General features: G+C 39.8%; 1 protein-coding gene across 1 annotated transcript in view; it reads right to left on the bottom strand.

The window, feature by feature from the left end:
- MRPS9 (mitochondrial ribosomal protein S9) overlaps positions 1 to 1453 on the bottom strand; it is a 61644-nt gene extending 60191 nt beyond the window's left edge. Inside the window, exon 1 of the mRNA XM_021680282.1 lies at positions 1296 to 1453. Within this exon, the coding sequence (XP_021535957.1) occupies positions 1296 to 1430 (135 nt within the window). The 5' untranslated portion in view covers positions 1431 to 1453. The remainder of the gene's footprint in view (positions 1 to 1295) is intronic.
- Positions 1454 to 20712: the final 19259 nt, after the last annotated feature.

Below are 20712 nucleotides of genomic sequence, written 5' to 3'. Positions count from 1 at the left end.
AGGCCATGATCTCAGGATCCTGGGATGGAGCCCCAAGTAGGGCTCCCCTGCTGAGTGCTTCCCGCTCAGCCAAGAGTCTGCTTCTCCCTCTCTCTCTGCCCTTCCCTATGCTCATGCTCTCTCTCTCAAATAAATAAAATCTTTAAAAAAAAGTATTAAAAAATAAATGATGGGTAAATGAATAGATGGACTAGTTGATTTAGGTTAAAATATAAAAGATGATTAAAAATATACAGCATTCCTTTTCTCAATAGTTTTTATTTCATAATATTTGACTTCTTTGCAATATTTGGTACTTGTTTATCACTTTCCCTACTTAAAACATTCACCTGTTTTCCATAACACCACACTGTCTGGTTCATTGAATGAACTTTGGCAGTTCATTCTCAATCTCCGGGAGGCTCTTCCTTGACTGTTTCCTTCAGGGCCCTGTCCCTCTATTTATTCCAATTCAGGACACCTTCACTAGGTGTCTGAATTCACTTCCAAGGCCTTGATTAACATCTACAAATTAACAGAGGACTTGTAAATCAGATTTCTTCTTGAACAATAAACCTGTCAATCTTTGGGCCTACTAGAAATCTCCACTTGGACATCCCAATTATAAATGTATAATAAACACAATTATATCCAAAACTAAACTCGTTTTCTTCCCTCTCAAAACTTTTCCCTCCTTTTGAAATCCCATGTCAGCAAATGGCACCATCATCCAACTGAGTCCCGTGAAGCTAGAATCTTGGCTTCTCACCGCCCTCAGGAGTAAAGGAGAAGTACAAGTTCTGGTTTCCATCTCTCCAGAGACAAGGTGTCGGGAAAATTAAGAAAACAGAAACTGCACAGATGCAAGGCACTTTTAAAGTCACTATCAAACCTATCCACTGTGACTTTCTCCATTAAGTCTTCCAGACTACTGCAGGAGTCCAGTTCTCATTCACCTCCTCTGGCGCGGCATTCCTCCCCACTGGACCGTGGAGCAAGCGGGAAGGACCGGACCCTACACCACACCTAAGGCACGGACTCCCCTTAGCTTGGCAGCCAACTTAAGGAAGGGGGGGGGTCGCTCTAGTTCCGTCTGCAGATAACTTCCTCCCTCACTGCACCTGCGAAAACCAGAAACAACCTCAAGTGGCCGCTGCAAACCAATACCCATTCCTCCTCTCTCAACCTCAGACCTCTACTAGATACCCCAGACCCTTAAGTCCCCGTCTGAGGGCACGCGAAACGCCAGGGGAAGGTAGCGGCGCCGGCTCCACATCTTGGCGCTACATGGACCAGTGCTTCCACTTCTCCCTTACCTGGAATCCAGCACCTGTCTGCAACTCAGCAGCCGCTGCTTTCCAGACGCCTTGTCTCCGGGCGAGGCTAACCCTACCTCCGAGAAAAAGCCGGTAGGGAGCCGCTGCGCCGCAAGACACACAGGGAGCCGCCATATTGGCTGCCGGAGACCGGGGCAAGAGGGCGAAGGGGCGGGGCCTGAGGCCTGCGCAGGCGCCGGTGGGAGCTAGGTTCCGGGGGCTGCCCGGAAGAAGCAGGGGGCGTGTTCCGCGGTCCGGGGCGGCTCGTCGCTGGTTGGGTGTGTGAGCCCCCGGGGCGTGTCCGACTCCACCCCTAGTTCGTAGTAGCCCCAAGCTGAAGCTCCAAGCTGTACCTCGTGGCCTCTTTCGCCTTCTACAGCTGCTGAATTCTGTTGTTGTCTAAGTCTTGGTATGACTTCCACGTGGCTCTTTAACCAACCCTTCCTTCCCTTGCCCAGCGCTGCACCTCGAGCTGGCTCTCCCTGAACCGCAGAACCCGCGCCGCTCCCCCGCACCTCCTGCAGTCTGACTTCATCACACTCCAACGCGGAGGCTGCTCTCTTTGCTCACGCCAGAATGGACCCCAAGCCTTGCCTCCTATATGTCTTTCTACTATGGGTTTCCCCTTCTCTCTACCTTTCCACATTTTCAGGGTCCAGGGTCTCCACCTCCCTCCAGCAACTGCCAGCCCACTCTACCTTCCATGGCGCTCACACTCCTATTGTTTAATTGTGTAACGCGCGGGCTAAACCATTCACAGGTGAGGATGAAACAGTCTTAGCCATGTTTACGCGCCTCTCCGCGTAGTGTTAGCGCTAAGCCTTAACTTGAAACCCAATCAGAATTAAATGCACCGTCATGGAATAGAAATGAGTACACCTTGCTTTCTGAGACTTGTGTGCCCTTGAGAGTAACTCCCAGGGTGCTTTCTACAAAATACATTTTAAATGATGCAGAAAGCCGCTCTGAAAGGGTTTCCAAACATTTAGAATGGAAGGATCAGTAAAATTAAAACACAAACACACAAAGTTGTCAAGCAAATACATACACCATCATTTCTTAAAACACATTTAGTCATTAAAAAGGTAGAAATGACATAATCCCAGAAAAAAAAAAAGTGTTCCTTTAAATGGAATGCACTTCACTGTATTGAAAACTCACTCTGTTGTTCTGTTACTACCTTTTAGGCTAGTAAAACTTTCATCAGAAATTGGCAGAGGTTCACAAACCAGGATTTGGGAACCAAAACTTTATAGCTCATTAAAATAGATGCCTTTAGACAGCAGTTCCTACACATTGTCACAAAAGTGTTTTTAACTTAATTGTGGGTATTTAATTAAAAAGAAAACAACCAAATAAGTATGTGAAAGCAGAATTTTTACTATTTCTTTAAAATTTTTGGAACATATAAGAACTAAATAAGTTTGGAAATTAAGGTTAGGAATTGTAGAGGTTTCTATTTTTTTTTTCTCTAAAATTCATGTTACAATCTTTCATTAGATTACAGTAAAGTGAATGTAATACATTTCCCACCTCTAGGGGCAACACTTGGACTGCTGCATGAAATTTCCTGTGTAGCCTTTGAGTTTGGAACAAATATACCACTATAGGTTGACATTAGGTACATAATTTGGAGTCAGAAGGAAAGATTGGGATCAGGAATGTGCTAATAAACATTTAAAATATGAAAAAAAAATGTAGTTTTACCATACAGCTAAAGCTTAGATTCATTTAATTTTCCTCTCATTTACTGAGCACCTACTATGTCAGAGGCATCAGGCATCCTAGGCACAAGGATCATAAAGTCCCCAAAGTCCAATATGGTGGGGTCACATCTAATGTGAGGGTTTAGTTCTAAAGTCAGCTTGTAGTCAAAATGTTGAACTAACAAGTGCTGCTGAGACATGAGATAGCAATAACTTCTAGATGCTTCTGGTGGGAGTATACTAGTTCAGCTCTCCTGAAATCAAGCAACCAATCCATGACGTTAAGGGGAGTACACCCTACAATCCATCAGTTACAATCCTAGGTATATACCCTGCAGAAATTCTTGCACAGTGTACCAGAAGACATTTATCGTCATCATCAGTGAGACCCCTGAACTGAGGAACTCCTAGAAGCTTCTGCCTAACTATAAATATTATCTTTTAGAAACTAACGAATTGCTGGAACAAGAAAAAAACATTTGAATATGACCCCCCAGGGCAGACACCTGTGCAGATGAATCATAAAGTGTCTGAGCTTCATTATAATGTTAAAATCCCCACCCTGAGAGGGACATAAGCCTCATTGGCATGACATACAACATATGTATAGGCATGTTTTCTGAGTGGGAATGTGTAACTCTATGCCTGACCATTGCATGTGATGCATCCCCCTCTGAATATTCATCCCAAACCCTAATAAAAGGAAGCTGCTTACCCCTGCTCTGGGAGACACAGCTTTGGAAAGATTCCCATGATCTCAGGCAACTCTACCTCGTGTAGTCTCTGTGGCTAACTCACCAAGGAGCAGACACACATCAGGACACAAACATAAGAATGTTCATAACATTATTTTTTTTGTAACAACAAAAGTAACCTATCTATTGATCTGAGGATGGATGGACGTCAATGAATGAATCACAACCACACAATAATCACCAGGTAGAGGAAAAAAAGGAAGTCACATATGCTTACCTAGTCTGATTCCATTTACATGAAGTTCAAAACCAGGTAAAACGAAGCAACATATTGTTTAAGGATCTATCCCTCTGTAGTAAAACCATAAAGAAAAACAAGAGCATGATCAACACCATCTTGGGAATAGTAAATAACCCAGGAAGGAGGGAGAGGGTGCTGTGAACAGGGCATATGGAGGTGTCAGTGCTCCTGCCAATGTTCTTTGTCTTTAGATAACTGGTGGATATATAGGTGTTCATTTTATCCTTGAATTTCTAAAAATATAGGTACATATAACAGGTACAGCTGATTTCATCTCACCTCCCACCGTGACTCACACTGGGAGATATGGCAGGTTATGGCAGGAGTGTAAATTGGTACAACGGTTATTTCTTTTTTCTGTATTTCTCACACCCCATTTCCTTTCTCTTCTCTCCTTCATTATCTCCTCTTCATCCCCTACCCTCTCTTTTCTCCTTCCCTGTGTAGATAACTTAATGATGAATGATGTAGTTTCCAAAAAATTCACACACACACACACACCCCTTTAAAGGATTCCTGGAACTACAGAGTTTTGTGAGTCAGAGTGAAAAACCATAACCTAGAAAAAGCACAAAGGCTTCATGGGCCCACAGATAACTGAGCTCCTCAGAGAACTTTGGGTCAAAGATGACCAAACACTCTGTGGTTCATGGAAAGTGCACTGAGTGTAGATCAAGAAATATGTGTTATCGTCTGAACTCTGCCATAAACTCACTCTTTGACACTCAGTAGTTCATTTAGCTTATGGAAAACCTCCATTTCTCATTAGTGTAACCAAGGGGTGGATTAGACCAGTGATTCTCAAAAGTATGATCCCCAGAGCAGGAACCTCAGCATTACCTGATTATATTGTGTGTTAAATTATATCCAATTCAGAAGATGTTGATGTCCTAACACCCAGTACCTCATAACATGAACTTATTTGGAAATAAGGGTTATCTAGAGGTAATCAGGTAAAAAATAGATCAGTGGAGTGGGTCCTGATCCAAAATGACAATATTATAGGGAAATTTTGATTTAGAGATAGACATGTACAAAGAGAAAACAATGTAAAGACACAGGAAGAAGATGACCATCCGTAAGCTGTAAGCCATGCAACACGTGAGGCTACCAGAAGCAAGGAAAGAGATCAGGAACAAATTTTCCCTCACAGGCCTCAGAAGAAACTAGCTCTACTAACACCTTGATCTTAGCCTTCCAGCCTCCAGAATTGTGAGACAATAAATTTCTGTTGTTTAAGTCACCCAGTTTATGGCACTTTCTTACAGCAGCCTCAAGAATAAACCCAGTATATTGTTTTTTTAAAATGTCTACAATTTTTTGGTACTCCTTTTTTTTTTTTAAGATTTTATTTATTTGAGGGAGAGAGAGCACAAGAGAGAGCATGAGTGAGAAGAGGGGCAGAGGGAGAAGCAGACTCCCCGCTGAGCAGGGAGCCTGATGCGGGACTCGATCCCAGGACCCTGGGATCATGACCCAAGCTGAAGGCAGATGCTTAACCAACTGAGCCACCCAGGTGCCCCAGTACTCTTCCTTTTAAAAGGTGGAGCCCTTCCTTTTGAATATGAGCTGGATTTAATGACCTGTCTCTCAAGATTAGACTTTAGAACTAGTCACAAATGCTGGCTTCCTGCTTGCTCTCTGTCTCGTGAAGCACCCACTCTGGGGAACTCAGATGCCATGTGGTCAGACAGCCATACCGAGAGATCTGCCTAGGGAGGAACTAAAGTCTCTAGCTAACAATGGTGGGAGTGAGCCATCCTAAAAGTGGGTCCTCCATCCAAGTCTTCATTTGACTTCAGCCCCCAGTCAACAGCTTGATTACAACCTCATGAGAGATCCTGAGCCAGAACCACAAATCTCAGACTCCTGGGTCACAGAAATTATGAGATAATAAATGTACGTTCTTTCAAGCCACTAAAATATGGGTTCATTTGTTATGCAGCAATAGATAACAAACACACCTGGGAATTCGTTAGAAATGCAAATTTTGGGGTCCCAGTCCAGACCTACTACATCTCTGAGTGAGACCCAGCATAAAGCCTTCCAAATCATTCACAGTTCTTGCTAAGGTCAGATTCCATTACATTTCATCAGGTGTTGATACTCTTTCATCTTACCATCTGGTCTGACCGTGCAGATTCATACGTGTCTTTTGTGTGCATGTGTGGTTAAAAAATACACAACATAAAGTTTACCATTTTAACACTTTGTAAGTGTATAGTTCAGTGGCATTAAGAGTGTTCACATTGTTGTGCCACCGTCATCCCCATCCATCTCCAGAATGTGTCAATCTTCCCAAACTGAAATTCTGTCCCCATTAAACACCTCCCAATCACCCTCTTCCCAATCCCTGGTAACCACCATCCTACTTTCTGTCATTATGAATTTGACTATTTTAAGTACCACAGATAAGGGCAATCACAAAATATTTGTCCGTTTAGGCCTGGCTTATTTTACTTAGCATAACGTTTTCAAGTTTCATCCATCTGGTAGCATGTTTCAGGATTTCATTCCTTTTTAAGGATCAATAATATTCCGTTGTTCCATTGTTTCGTTGTTCCACATTTGGTTTATCCATCCATCCATCGAGGGACACATGAGTTATTTCCACCTCCTGGCTATTGTGAATAATGGTGCTATGAACATGAGTGCACAAGTATTTATTTCAATCCCTGCTTTCAATTCTTTTGGGTATATAGCTAGAAGCGGCATTGCAGGATTCTTGTTTTTAATGGGGGCAGACTTTTAACTTAACCTACCCAGGCAGGTGCCCACACAACTTCAGTGAAATTTAAATCTACAACTTAGAATGCTTTTATTATCTAGACCAGCTAAATAAGCAGTGTATGTGGAGTAAGGAAATGAGTAATGCAAATTTCACTGAAGTGTAAAAATATTTATGAGAGGTAATTTTAGTACATTATCGCTATATATGAAGCTTCTGTAACAGTTTAAAAACTGAATCTGTCTCAGCCTACAAGTAAATCTATTCTCCCCAAATGCATATATTTTGCAATATTAATTGGATTTTAATTAATAACAAATAGAACAAATACCTTCTTTGGTATTTTCCCCCACTGTGTTCAATGTGGACCCAATCCATCTACATATGCTCTTTACCTACGAGCTGTCAATTATGCTTGCTATAAAAGACACAGAACTTAGGGAGCTGTCAGTCAGTGCTGTTATGATGCTTCAAGAATCATTTCTCCAGGCTTCGTTATCAAAAATAAAACAAATTTACATGGAACATAAAGGTGGATCGATCACACCATTTGCTGTGCATTGAAAATGATTTCCAACATACATAGTTTCAGGGGCAGTGTGCTTAGGGCCAGTGTCTTCTTGACCATATTTGTAATTATTTTGCATAGATTAAGTCATTTTTTTAAGTGCATGTAGACAGTAGAAGTAGTTACTCTGATTGGGTGGTGGAATTATAAGTGGTTTCCCTACTAGGAATAGTAGTGCGTACAAAATGTTCTATGACATTATGGGTATTTCTTTCATCCATGCCCTCCCTTGGCATGGATTTGGCTCGATACAGGATTCCCTTGTGATGAGCCCTGAACAGAAGTAAAGAAGATCTAGAAAAGGGGAGCTAAATAGCCAAGATTATAGATTGGATATAGTCAAGATACAAGGATTTCAGAGCAAAAAAAAAGTTAAGAAAGAATATAATTGAAATCAATAAAATCAGTGAGGGCCTGGCTAAAATAAATACAGAGTTAATAATCAAATTCCAGAACACTAGAGCCAAAATAAACTTCTTGAGGCATGAAGAGACTATTTTAGGACAAAGAGAGGAGGTGCCACTTTACACAGCAGGGAGGCGATTTAAAAAGTGCATTGTGGGGAAGAATTTGATGCAGGCTGAAAATGTAAATAAGTAGAAGATTGTCATCTGGGCCTGGAAAAAAGAGATGTTCTGAAGTATAATCTTCATTCTTACGCTTTTGAGGAAGTGAAGGTAAGAGCAACATATTTCTAGCATCTCTGAGAAAGCGTATGCATTTAGATGGACCATGAGATATAATTCCAAGAAATATGGAAGAGAGTTGTATAAATTATACAGCATATGCAAGTGAACACACACAAAATATTAATTGAAAGAGCATTATATAACATTGTATGGCAGTCACTGAGGGCTGTTCTAAGTTTTGCCTCATTGAATCATAACACCACCCTTATGAGGGAGACACTGTTATTATCCTCGTATTAGAGATAAGGAAGTTGAAGTGTGGGTGTGTTAAGTAACTTGCATAGGGTGCCACAGCTAGGAAGGCATGGAGCCAAGCAACATGGCACCGGAAGACACTCACCTAACCACACTTTCATATTATGTCCAGTCCCAGGAGAACTGAGTTAGTTAACCAGGGTGTCTTTAGAATCCCCACTTACCCCTTTATACATTGTATCTGCTTGCTGTTAACCATTCTCTCCTGGGACCCAGTTCCCTTGTCCTCTTGTGTTAGCATCCAACCCCACGTAATTCTGCCTGCCGCTCTCAGACTTCTCACCCATCCCATCTCCTGTGTAAGGACATGAGAATACTTCTAAGTTGCTCTTTAGTAGTCAAAAATTGGCTGCCCTTCAGATACGTTTTCTTTGTCTGCACAGTGGTGTGTGTGTGTATGTGTGTGTGTGTGTGTGTGTGTGTGAAGTATAAATGTGGATACTCTAGGTTGACCACATACCCTCCATACCCTCCACTCACCATGTCCCCTCCACTCTTGGGGTCCCACTTCAGGCTGTTCCCACACATGTTCTTATTCCATCCTGCCTTCTGCACTGCCCACCATGACTGCGACACACATGAACTTGAAAAATGTTTCCTGATATAAACATGAACCCCAGAACTATTCAGATTTTGCAGACTCAAAGATAGCTAGAAATGCTGGGGCCCTAGGGCTCAAAGGATTCTTCCAGAAGGGCCAACTAAGGAACTGGTTATTTTATAATTTGGAGACGTAGATAAACCCGCCTAGTGTCTCTGCTGACTTCACTGCCCAGCTGAAAAGTGGAAATTTAGTACTTTAGGAATTGAAGTAAGAAATTCAATCTAAACAAAAACTATTGTGTCTTTATCACCCAGTATTTATTGATACCTATTTTGCAATGTTCTGTGACAGGAACCATCTGAGTATTAATATGATACCTGTCTTTCAGGAGCTTATAAACTTATAAGGGGAAAAAGATATTTACACAAATATGATCATTCTAGAAAGATTGTGATATAGTCATGAAAGAATTGCTAAGTAATTTGGGAGTTTGAGAAGGAAAACATTACTTCCTGCCAAATGGATCAAGATGGTTTTATTTCCTAAATGTTTTATAGAGCTGCAAATCAAAATAAGAAAACCATCTAACTCATTTCTTTACCATTATGCAGAACCACTTCCAAACCCTCTCTGAAAGCAATTATATACCATTTTATAATACCTACCAAGTAGAATTTTCTATCTCAATTTATCAAATCAGGTGATTAAAAATTATTCTTCACTATCCTTAAATGATGCTTAAGCATTTGCATGCCCCCTTTCTGATTTCCACTGAAGACACATTGCTGGCCCATTTTCCAACTGTTTTCCAAAATCAAGTATCATATCTGAAATCTGAAATTGTGTCCAATTGCAAGAAGCATATCACAGCCTAGTGTCTGATTAAACTATCTCATCTCTTTATGAATAGTTTGCTATGATTAGATTGTAAACACCTGCATGGTGTTAACTTGACTTTAGACTCAAAGGAACATTTTATCCTGGGAAATACAGATTCCTGAAATAAGCCTATCAGTTTTCAAACCAAGCTTTTAGAGTTGCATTCTTAATGACCTTTGAAACTTACAAATATTTATGCTTCTGTGGTCAATCCATGATTTCCTGTCATCTTATATATATTTGTCTAGCACTTTTTCGACATAGGTGGCTGACCTCAAGGCACGCCCTTGTCAAATATTCGTATTACTTAAACCTTCTTATCCAGTCAGGGCAATGTGTTTCTTTATGTAGTCAGAATCAAGAGTTCAATTTAAGAATTCAACAACTCATGCAGTTATGCCAGAGAAGGTAGAATTGATAGTACGAGGTAGCACGACTTCCAGATTTTTTAAAAATACATTTGGCCTATGGTTGGAAAGAGAGAATGTGAGAAAAGAAACAAAACTTTAGTTTTGATCTTCTGTCTTTTGTGTGTCCATAATCACACACACACACACACGTATTGTAGATTTGCAGCTTCCCAGCAGCAGGGAGGGATTCCTTCTAGACAACAGTAGGTACAAGTTTTGGGTTAAAAACACTGTGTCAGTGTGTGTTCCATTTCAGGCAATGGTATCCACTCTTAGCTGGTTTCAAGAGGAAGGATTTATTACCAGGTATTCAAAAAAATCATTGAAAGGGGCAGTGGATCAAGCCACAGCTGCACTTTGAGGAACATCTCCCTGAGGACTACACAGCTACTATGTGCACCAGCCAACTGAATATGCCTCATGCTCTGCTCATCTTTTCCCACTTAAACCAGTTACAAATTCAGTCTCAGATGGATACCTCTGATCAGCAGAAACTAAACCGTACCTGGAACTCAAGCTGCAGGGGAGTCTTTAACTTTCCTGCTTTAGCAGAACAGGAGAAAAGTAATTTTTTAATTGTTTTGCTCACTGCACTACTCCTAGCAGTTTTTCAGACAGTACCCAGGACCTGGAATATACATGTTGGTCGAAGGAAGGAAATTAGAAGGGATGTTGAGCAAGCTAATCCACGGTTTTTGCAACAACCACTTAATAGGGATATTACAATATGGGGTTTAAGGCTCCAGTAGATGCTTACATGAGATGAATCTGAAGTCCTTGTCAAATCCCTTGAGCGCAGGGTCCATGTCTGTTTCGTTCATGGTGTATCCTCAGCTGGACTGTGCCTGGCACAATACTAGGCAATCAATAAATGCTTGTTGGTTAAATGAATGATTACATGAAACATAAACTTGCCTTTTTTTTTTTTCCCTATCACCACCATCCTTCAGGGGTCAAGGTTCATATACAGATTGTTCTCCAATTTTTGTTTGATGTCAGATAGATGTCTTTGATAATTCTGTCATTTGATTTCCTTTTCCTAAGTTAAGGAGGTGTACAAATTGAGAATTTGTGAACACCTTTGGGTGCACCTTCTCTTTATACTGTCAACTACATTTATTTTGATGCCTGGGTAGCTCAGCATAAGTTTACTGGCCATTACAGTAACAGTGTGGTTGCCCATTGGGTCCATTTCTACTTTTATCACACAGAAAAGGACCATTGATGATTTTTACCCCTCAGAAAATGCCTTCCTTCTAACCTTAGAAAGTGGCATCTTAGACCTTGAAGCAAGGCAAGCACAACATGATGAGTTAGAAAATAATGATCATCAGATCAGTTTTCCAAATAGCATGTCCTCCATGTGGCTTTGTGTCTGTGATTTGGGATGAAGGATAAGGAGAACTGCCAGTTTCTTGGCAAATGCTTCTCTCCTTTATTTCATATTCATAATACTTGGGTTTTTTTTTTTTTAACTTATTTTCTATTCCTTATATTAGAAACCCTGATTTTTTCATTTCCTAAAAAACTTCACTGATGCTTCATTTTCTATCCACACATCTCCATTATCTTTTGCATGCAGACCCAGTGTGTACATATCTCCATAAATTAGTTATTGTAATGATTATTTAATTGAGGTACCCAAAGTTCAGCACCTTTAGGAATTAAAGTGAATGGATTGCACATTACACACAACTCCATGTTTTATTTTACAAATTTCTACTTTGTAAGATTTGTCTTTCTCCAAAACTAGACTTATAACCTTATCTATACCAAAATGTATACCTTAACTTTATTCAATAATTTATATTTTTCAAGGGTTGTTATATATTTTACCTCATTTGATTCTCACAGCAATCTAATTAGCGTTTAAGCATACCAGGAACTGTCAAGTTTGGATACACTGGCTTGCATATTTTAAGTGTTAAAAGCACATATTAACATTGGAAAAGTGTTATTTGATCTTTAGAAAGAAAAAAAATACCTATTAACACTATGAAAATAAAATACTTCAAAGGAAAAATAAAACGTTATCTAGGTAGATTGGTTGTGAAAATGGAATTGCCTCTTAAATTTCGTAGATGTTCTTAATTTATTCACACACACACACACACACACACACACACACACACACAGAATCAAAATACCCTGAATAATGTGAAAAAATCCTTTAATGATTTTTGAAATAATTTCATGACTGCAAACACTAATTTGCCCTAAATATTGGTATCCAGGTTTCATGACTACTCCCTTGGCCAGGATTCAAGCTTATACTCCAAGTTCATAGTAAGAGTGAATAAGTAAGGATTTAGAAAAACAATTGGCTGAGATATCTCTTCTATTTTTTCCTTGCCATTTTCCTTCTTTGACTTATAATCCTTTCCACATAAACCCTTTCTCTCATAGCTTGATATTAACATCTCTCTTTTTTTCTCTTTGTGGTAACATACATATATCATAATATTTACCATCTTAACTTTTTGAAGTGTATGGTCCAGTACATCTGCACTGTTGTGTGACCATCACCAGCGTCCATCTCCAGAACTCTTTTCATCTTGCAAACCGGAAACTGTGAACCTATAGAAAAACATTCTCCCCTCTCCCAAACCCTAACAACCACCATTCTCTTTTCTGTCCTTATTAATTTGATGACTTAAGGAAACTTATAAAAGTGGAGTCTGACATATATGCCTTTTAGTGACCTGCTTATCTCACTTAGCATAATGTCCTCAACATTAATCCATGTTGTAGCCTATGCCAGAATTTCTTTTCTTTTTTTAAGGCTGAAAACATTCCATTTTATGAATGTACCAGATTTTTATTATGGCTTTATCTGCCAATAGACACTTAGGTTGCTTCCACATTCTTTCTATTGTGAATAATGCCACTATGTGGTTACTATTTGCACAGAATATCTTTTTCCACACATTCACTTTCAACCTATTTGTGTCTTTGATCTAAAGCAAGTCTCTTGTAGACAGCATATAGTTGTATCATATTTTTAAAGCTATACTGTCAATCTCTGTCTTTTGACTGTAGAGTTTAATCCATTTACATTTAAAGTAATTACTGAGGAGGAAGGACTTACCTCTGTCACTTTGCTATCTGTTTTCTATATGCCTTATCACTTTTTGTCTCTCATTGTTGCCCACATTACTATCTTTTTTATGTGTTTAGTTGATGTTTTCATGGTGAAATGTATTAATTTCCTTCTCATTTCCTTTTGTATATTCCATATTTTCTTTGTGATTACCATGAGGATTACACTTGACATCACAAAGTCGTAACACTTTAATTTGAATCTATACCAGCTTAACTTCAATAACACAGAAAACTTCTCCTATACAGCTCCATCCCCACCACTTTCAGTTATCAATGTCACAAAATTACATCTTTATGCATTATGTGTCCAAAACATAAACTAAAATTGTATTTTTTATGTATTAGTCTCTTCCATTATGCACAAAACAAAATATAGAGTTATAAACCAAAGTTAAAGTAATACTAGCTTTTAGACTAATAACTTTTAAAATATATTTGTGTCTTAAATCCTGCAGAGAACAAAAAGTGGAATTACCAATCAAAATTACATTAATACTAGCTTTTATAATTGCCCATGTATTTCACTTCACTGTGATCTTTACTTCTTCATATGGCTTTGACTTGTCTGGTGTCCAAGCATTTCAACCTGCAGGATTCCTTTTCGAATTTTTCATAGGGCAAGTCTAGTGGTGATGAACTCCCTCAGCTTTTGTTTATCTGGGAATGTCTTAATACCTCCCTCATTTCTGAAGGACAGTTTTGCTGAATCTAGGATTCTTGATCAACGATTTTTTCTTTCAGCACTTTGAATACATCAGCCCACTGCCTCTGGTTCCAAAGTTTCTGAAGACAAGTCTGCCGGTGATTCTATTGAGGATTCTTCTTTGTTAAGAGCCACTTCTCTTGCTGTTGTCAAGATTCTCTCTTCATCTTTGGCTTTCAACAGCTTGATTGCAATGTGTCTTGGTGTGGGTCCCTTCGAGTTTGTTCTGCGTGGAGTTCATTGAACTTCTAGTCTATATTTATGTCTTTCATTACATTTGGGGAATTGGGGCCCATTATTTTTTTAAATAATCTCTCTTCCCCTTTCTCTCTTTTCTCTCTTTTGAGATGCCCACAATGTGTATGCTGACTGGCTTATGGTGTCCCATCAGTCCCTTAGCCTCTGTTCACTTCTCTTCAATCTTTTTTTCTTTCCTTAGACTTGATATTTTCCATTTTTCCATATTGACGCTCACTGATTCTTTCTTCTGCCTGCTCAAATCTGCCTCTGAATCCCTCTAGTGAATTTTTCGTTTCAGTTATTGTACTTCTCAGCTCCAGAATTTCTGTTCTTTCTTTTTTTAGGTTTTCAGATCTCTTTTTTGTTATTTTCATTTTGTTTACACATCGTTTTCTTTATTTTCTCCATGTCTGCCATTAGTTCTTTGAACATCTTTAAAACAGATGTTTTAGAGTCTTTGTCTAGTAGGCCCGTCATGTGGTCTTTCTCAGGGACAGTTTTTGTTGTCTTTATCCCCCCTTGAAATGAGCCACACTTTTCTGTTTCATTGAATGCCTTGTGGTTTTGTTTTATTGAAAACTGGGTATTTGAATAAAATACTGAGGTAACTCTGGAAAGCAGATTCTCCCTTTTCCCGGGGTTTGCTGATTTTGGTTTTTGCTTTTATTTTTTTATTGTTGTAGGCTGCTCTGTGCTGGGGATCAGCCTGAGGTATAAACTAAAGGTCTTCTCAAATTTTTTTCTGAGCCTGCACTTTTCCCTGGGTATGCATGATGACTTTCTAAATTCCCCACCATATATGTGGTTGCTTTTGAATATCCTAGAGCTTAACTATCTGGCTCCCAAAGGAGGAAATGGGGTGGGGGGGGGGAACAAAAGAAAATTTTAAAAGACACTGGCCCTTTAAATCCTCTGACAGTCATTTCAGCCTGAAGAGAAGAGGCTTGCAACAGTGGAGGGATGAAGACAACAATGCCTCTCTGTGTCTGCACTCTGCGCCTGTTCTGCTGTGATCAGAAACAGCAATCAGCGATCAGAGCGCAGATCCCTGATATTTGGAGGCAGAGTCCTTATTATCCACCCTGGCCCCCTCAAGCTGTATGCAAGCTGCTCCTGAAACATGTGCACAGCTGTCTATTGTGGGGCCAGAGGATGGGAGATGGGTAGTTGCTACAATGAAATTGACTGAAATTAAGTGCAATTTACCATCCAGAAAATTTACTTCCCCTGGAAGTAGTAAGCCTTCAATAGACTCCAGAGTTCCAAAATAGTGATAGCAGACAGAATCTGCCAGTACAATTACTGTCTAGGTGGGGAGACAGATTCCTAGTGCTCCCTGCTCTGCCATCTCCCCAGAATCCTCCCTTTATTTTTATAAGATAAAAGGTGGCTTTCTTTTTATTTCTTAAAATAGTTCTCTTTGTTTTGTATTTTTAAGACAATAAAATGTTTCCCTGTAGATTACTGCAAAACTCTGAATAGCTTGTCCCTGCACCAATTAAACAATTTTTAAATAAATACCAAATAACATATTAATAGGCAAATTGTCTGATATCTTCGCCCAAAGCAAGACATTTTCCTACTAACATGGTATCATATTAAGGAGCAGATTTTTCTGTGTTTGCTTGTTTTTTTTTTTTTATAGACTGTGAACAAAAGCCGTTTTAGGAAAGGCAACGGACATCCTTTTGCAAGTGCCATCAATATTGAGACCATATTCTATGCCAAAGTTTCTTTACATTGACTGCATGTTGAAAAAACACTGCTGTCTGGCCCTAGGCCCAGAGATTGTGCTTGAATGGTCCGGGGTATGTCCTGGGCTTTGGGAGTTCCAAAAGCTCACATGTGATTCTAATGAGCACAGGAATCTCTGCTCTATGCTTTCTTTCTCTTGTGACAGTGAGCATGCTACTCCAAATATGACTGCTCAGACATTTTTGTACTCTTTCAGGATGAAGCTCATGATTTCTGAATGAGCACTGTCCTCACTTTACAATTCCAGGATATTGTCTAATGTTCCTATGTGTATTGGACACTGTTGGGGCTCAGCCAGATTCAGTTGAATCTCTTTTATTCTTATGCACCCCTCCTTTGGCTTCTGTAGGCTTTTGCTTGTAATTGTCCACACCTGTCTCTTTCTTTGGAGGTCTGCCCAAGGTCTGCTGAAGTCACTTTGGGCACAAGTACAGAAAGCAGGAAATGCCTGGGAGGTCTTGCCTTCTCAGGGAAGCCCCTAGCCAATGGCTGACTGATGCAGCCAATGAAAGCCCAGCTCTCTTGCCTGCAATTGGGATAAACTGAGGAAAACTTGTAACCCAGTTCCCCTGCCAGGTCAGGCTAGTTCTTCTCTTCAGCAAACTTTGCCTGAGATCATACCCTTGCTTGCCTTTTCCCTTTCCCTTTCTTGCTTCCCCTGTCCCTTATTAGTTTCTCCTGGGAGCAGTTCCAGAATAAATCATTTGCACGCTTATCTTTGTCTCAATATATGCTTCTGGTGGCTCCATTGTAACTAACCCCAGAAGTAGGTTAGTTAAGAGAGGAAAGAGAAACTAAGAGAGAGTGAAACATAGATTAGAAAGAAACAAACCAACTTTTATTCTGCAATGCTGAAGAAATTCCAGGGTCAACAAAGAGGACCATCTATGTTTAATCATTTGAAAGTTAAAAGATTATATTGTGTGTTTTTAAAAACTGCCCAGGACTATCATGCCATGACTGCTGATGTATTCATCTATTAGGGAACTGCACCAATAGCAAAATATTTTCATATATGTGATCATCAGTATCAAATTTGCAGAGATGAGTATACGTATTCTGCCAGCATCACTTAACCAGGCAGACTTTTGCAAACTTACACATCCTAATTATATTCTTTGGTTTCTCGCATGAAAAATTACTACATGCCCATGCAGGGACATAGTTCCATGAAAAGTTAGGGCAACAGGATTTCTCTTCCACTCATGCAAACAAAACATTGGGTTACTTTTAAATAGGTCATGATAGTTCAAGAATCATTTTGGACCAGTTGCAGGTGGAAAGGCAGAGTGGGCTTCAATCTTTCTGACACATGAGGCTCCAGAAAGCACTTCTATACCCGATGCTCATTTTCCCCCTGAAGACTGTAACCTTAGCAAGGAAGCAAATGCGACCTGAAGGTTAAAAGTGACCTGAGTCTTCAAGTCTCAGTAAGAAATTGAGGCCAAGAGGAGCATGAAGCTAGTGCTTTTCTAAATACACAGATTCTGAGCCTGAATAAAAGGCTTCATTTTCCAGAGCTGTCAGTCTGATGCATTTCTTGACAATTAGATTTACTAAAGAATTTTATAGAGAAAAAAATGAGAGAGAAATTAAGCAAAATGTCCAGATGTCATCTGTTAAAAATGTTTTATTGAGACAATAAACAAATAACATCAACGAGTACTAAAATTTTAATTAAAATATGATTTACAATGTTGTTATACACCACTAGAAGCGTTCTTATTGATAGGAAATAAGATTGCATTGCTTGTATCCTTAGGACACTCAAACATCCCATTTGACTTTGTGGGTCTCCCCCCAAGTAGGGCGCTCTTATGATGTACTTTCCATGCCCATGAGCATGAAAATTTTCTTCAACATTTTAAAACACAGTAGCAGTGTCAATCGTTTCCTTTCATTGCTGGCTACATCGCTAAATAGATGTATATGATGTTCTTGTGCCTTCTGCTCAGAAAAATCTAAGTATTGCATTTCTGTCAATTCATTGATTGAAGAGCTTCCCCCTCAGAATGTTGACAGCTGTTTCAGACGTTTATAAAATAACTTGGATAACAGCTGCAAACGGGATTGGCTAAAGAAGATTTGGAAGCATGTAATTAGCATTCATCAAATGCACACATTCCCATTGAAAACCCTCTTCAACACAAAAGTTGACTACCAGGAAGCTGATGACTCTTGTTCAATCTGGGAACAGGCCCTGCTAACACTTAACTTTCCATTAGCTGATTTAAAAAGGAGCATATTAATATAGTTACTATTGAATACTATTGAATAAGTTATTGGTGAATGCCGTCTGTAACTGACACTGCTTTAATTTTTGTCCTTTATCCATCAGACAAGCATCCGTGTGAGAGTGGCAGGCCATCTCTTAATAATGTAAATAACTGATAAATTCCTTTACTTGAGCAGATGTAATTCCCAGATATAAAGTAGAAATACACCCAGCTAATTAATTAGCTTTATGGACCAAAAAATACTCTTCGCAAGAAACAACAACATAAATATCTTAGTCACCCCTGTGTTAAAAGTGCATTAAAAGCCTCAAAGTAGGGGCGCCTGGGTGGCTCCGTCGGTTAAGCGTCTGCCTTGGGTTCAGGTCAGGATCTCTGGGTCCTGGGATCAAGCCCCACTTCCAGCTTCGTGCTCAGCGGGGAGCCTACTTCTTCCACTCCCTCTGCCCCGCCCCCCGCTTGTGCACAGGCTCTCTCGCTCGTGCTCTCTCTCGCTCTCTTAAATCTTAAATCTTAAAAAAAAAAAACAAGCCTCAAAGTAAATGCCAAAATGTTAACAGTGATGGTTAGTGCGGCGTGACTGTGGGAGTTTTTCCCTTCTTCCTGTATGTTGTAGGTATTTTATTTGAACCTGTGATTCTTATATGACTGAGAAAATAAACTTTATATGAAAAGGCTTTGAGTACTTCAAGGACGCTACAAGTGTACCTTCCGAGCCAAAAGGAGCACTAGTTTTTCAAGACTTAACTGTCTTGAAAGGACCTTCAGTTTAAAAAGAACTTCCCCAGGCACTGGGTCTATGGATATATGAGTAGACACCGCAGTGCTTGCAACATAACAGCGAAGTGCTTATAAAAGGGTCCTGCAAAGAATGAGGACACTCAAATGGGGCTCACGTTAAGAAAGAAACTATTTTATCTGATTAGTAATATGACTACAGATCTGAATATCCATACAGCAAAACATATGCTATCTAGGGGAGGTGATACTGCTCTTGAGCCCCGCCCCAAAGCATACCCAAATCTGTGCATTTGTTCAGACTCTTCAGTCTCTCTGGCATTCATTCCTTCTTCCTCGCTCAGTTTGACTTCTTCGGGGTTCATTTGGATTGTTGGCTTCTTCCCTGAGCTCTTCCCTCACTCCTGGATTAGTGTACATTCTCCTTCTTGACCCCATCTTCTATCTTCTCTAATACAATGATTTGGCTCTGGCTTCATTCTTAGAGACCACGAATAGCTCTCTCACCAGAGCCAGAAGTTTTTACAGACGGGATTGACTTCTTCATCACTCACCACAATGAGATATCATCATTTTTATTTTTGTGTATGATGCATGTATTTATTTTAATTTTTTACCTGATATTAATGGCTAATATTTTTTACAGCTTCATTGAGGTGTAATTGACATACGTAAATTGCACATCTTTAAAGTGTACAACCTGATAAATTATTATATATATATACACATCTGTAAAACCATCACCACAATCACAATAATGAACAGATCCACATGCCCAAAAGTTTCTTTGTGCCCCTTTGTTATCCCTGCATTCAGCCCCATTCCAGGTGACCACTGAGCTGCTTTCTGTCACTAGAGTTGAGTTTGAATTTTCTAGAATTTTATGTAAATGGAATTATGCAGTATGTACTCCTTTTTCAGGGGCAGAACTCTGATTGCTTTTTTTTAAACTTTTTTATTGTTATGTTAATCACCATACATTACATCATTAGTTTTTGTTGTAGTGTTCCACGATTCATTGTTTGTGCGTAACACTCCATGCTCCATGCAGAACGTGCCCTCTTTAATACCCATCACCAGGCTAACCCATCCTCCCACCCCCCTCCCCTCTAGAACCCTCAGTTTGTTTTTCAGAGTCCATCGTCTCTCATGGTTCGTCTCCCCTCCGATTTTGCCCCCTTCATTCTTCCCCTCCTACTATCTTCTTCTTCTTTTTTTCTTAACATATATTGCATTATTTGTTTCAGAGGTACAGATCTGTGATTCAACAGTCTTGCACAATTCACAGTGCTCACCATAGCACATACCCTCCCCGATGTCTATCACCCAGCCACCCCATCCCTTCCACCCCACCCCCCACTCCAGCAACCCTCAGTTTGTTTACTGAGATGAAGAATTCCTCATATCAGTGAGGTCATATGATACATGTCTTTCTCTTTTTGACTTATTTCGCTCAGCATAACCCCCTCCAGTTCCATCCACGTCATTGCAAAGGGCAAGATCTCATTCCTTTTGATGGCTGCATAATATTCCATTGTATATATACATATACCACATCTTCTTTATCCATTCATCTGTCAATGGACATCTTGGCTCTTTCCACAGTTTGGCTATTGTGGACATTGCTGCTATAAACATTGGGGTGCACGTACCCCTTCGGATCCCTACATTTGTATCTTTGGGGTAAATACCCAGTAGTGCAATTGCTGGGTCGTATAGTAGCTCTATTTTCAACTTTTTGAGGAACCTCCATACTGTTTTTCAGAGTGGTTGCACCAGCTTGCATTCCCACCAACAGCGTAGGAGGGTTCCCCTTTCTCCGCATCCCCGCCAACATCTGTCGTTTCCTGACTTGTTAATTTTAGCCATT

This window comes from Neomonachus schauinslandi, chromosome 10 (assembly GCF_002201575.2).
Source record: "Neomonachus schauinslandi chromosome 10, ASM220157v2, whole genome shotgun sequence".
Lineage (NCBI taxonomy): Eukaryota > Metazoa > Chordata > Mammalia > Carnivora > Phocidae > Neomonachus > Neomonachus schauinslandi.
This window is presented reverse-complemented; position numbering and strand designations above follow the sequence as displayed.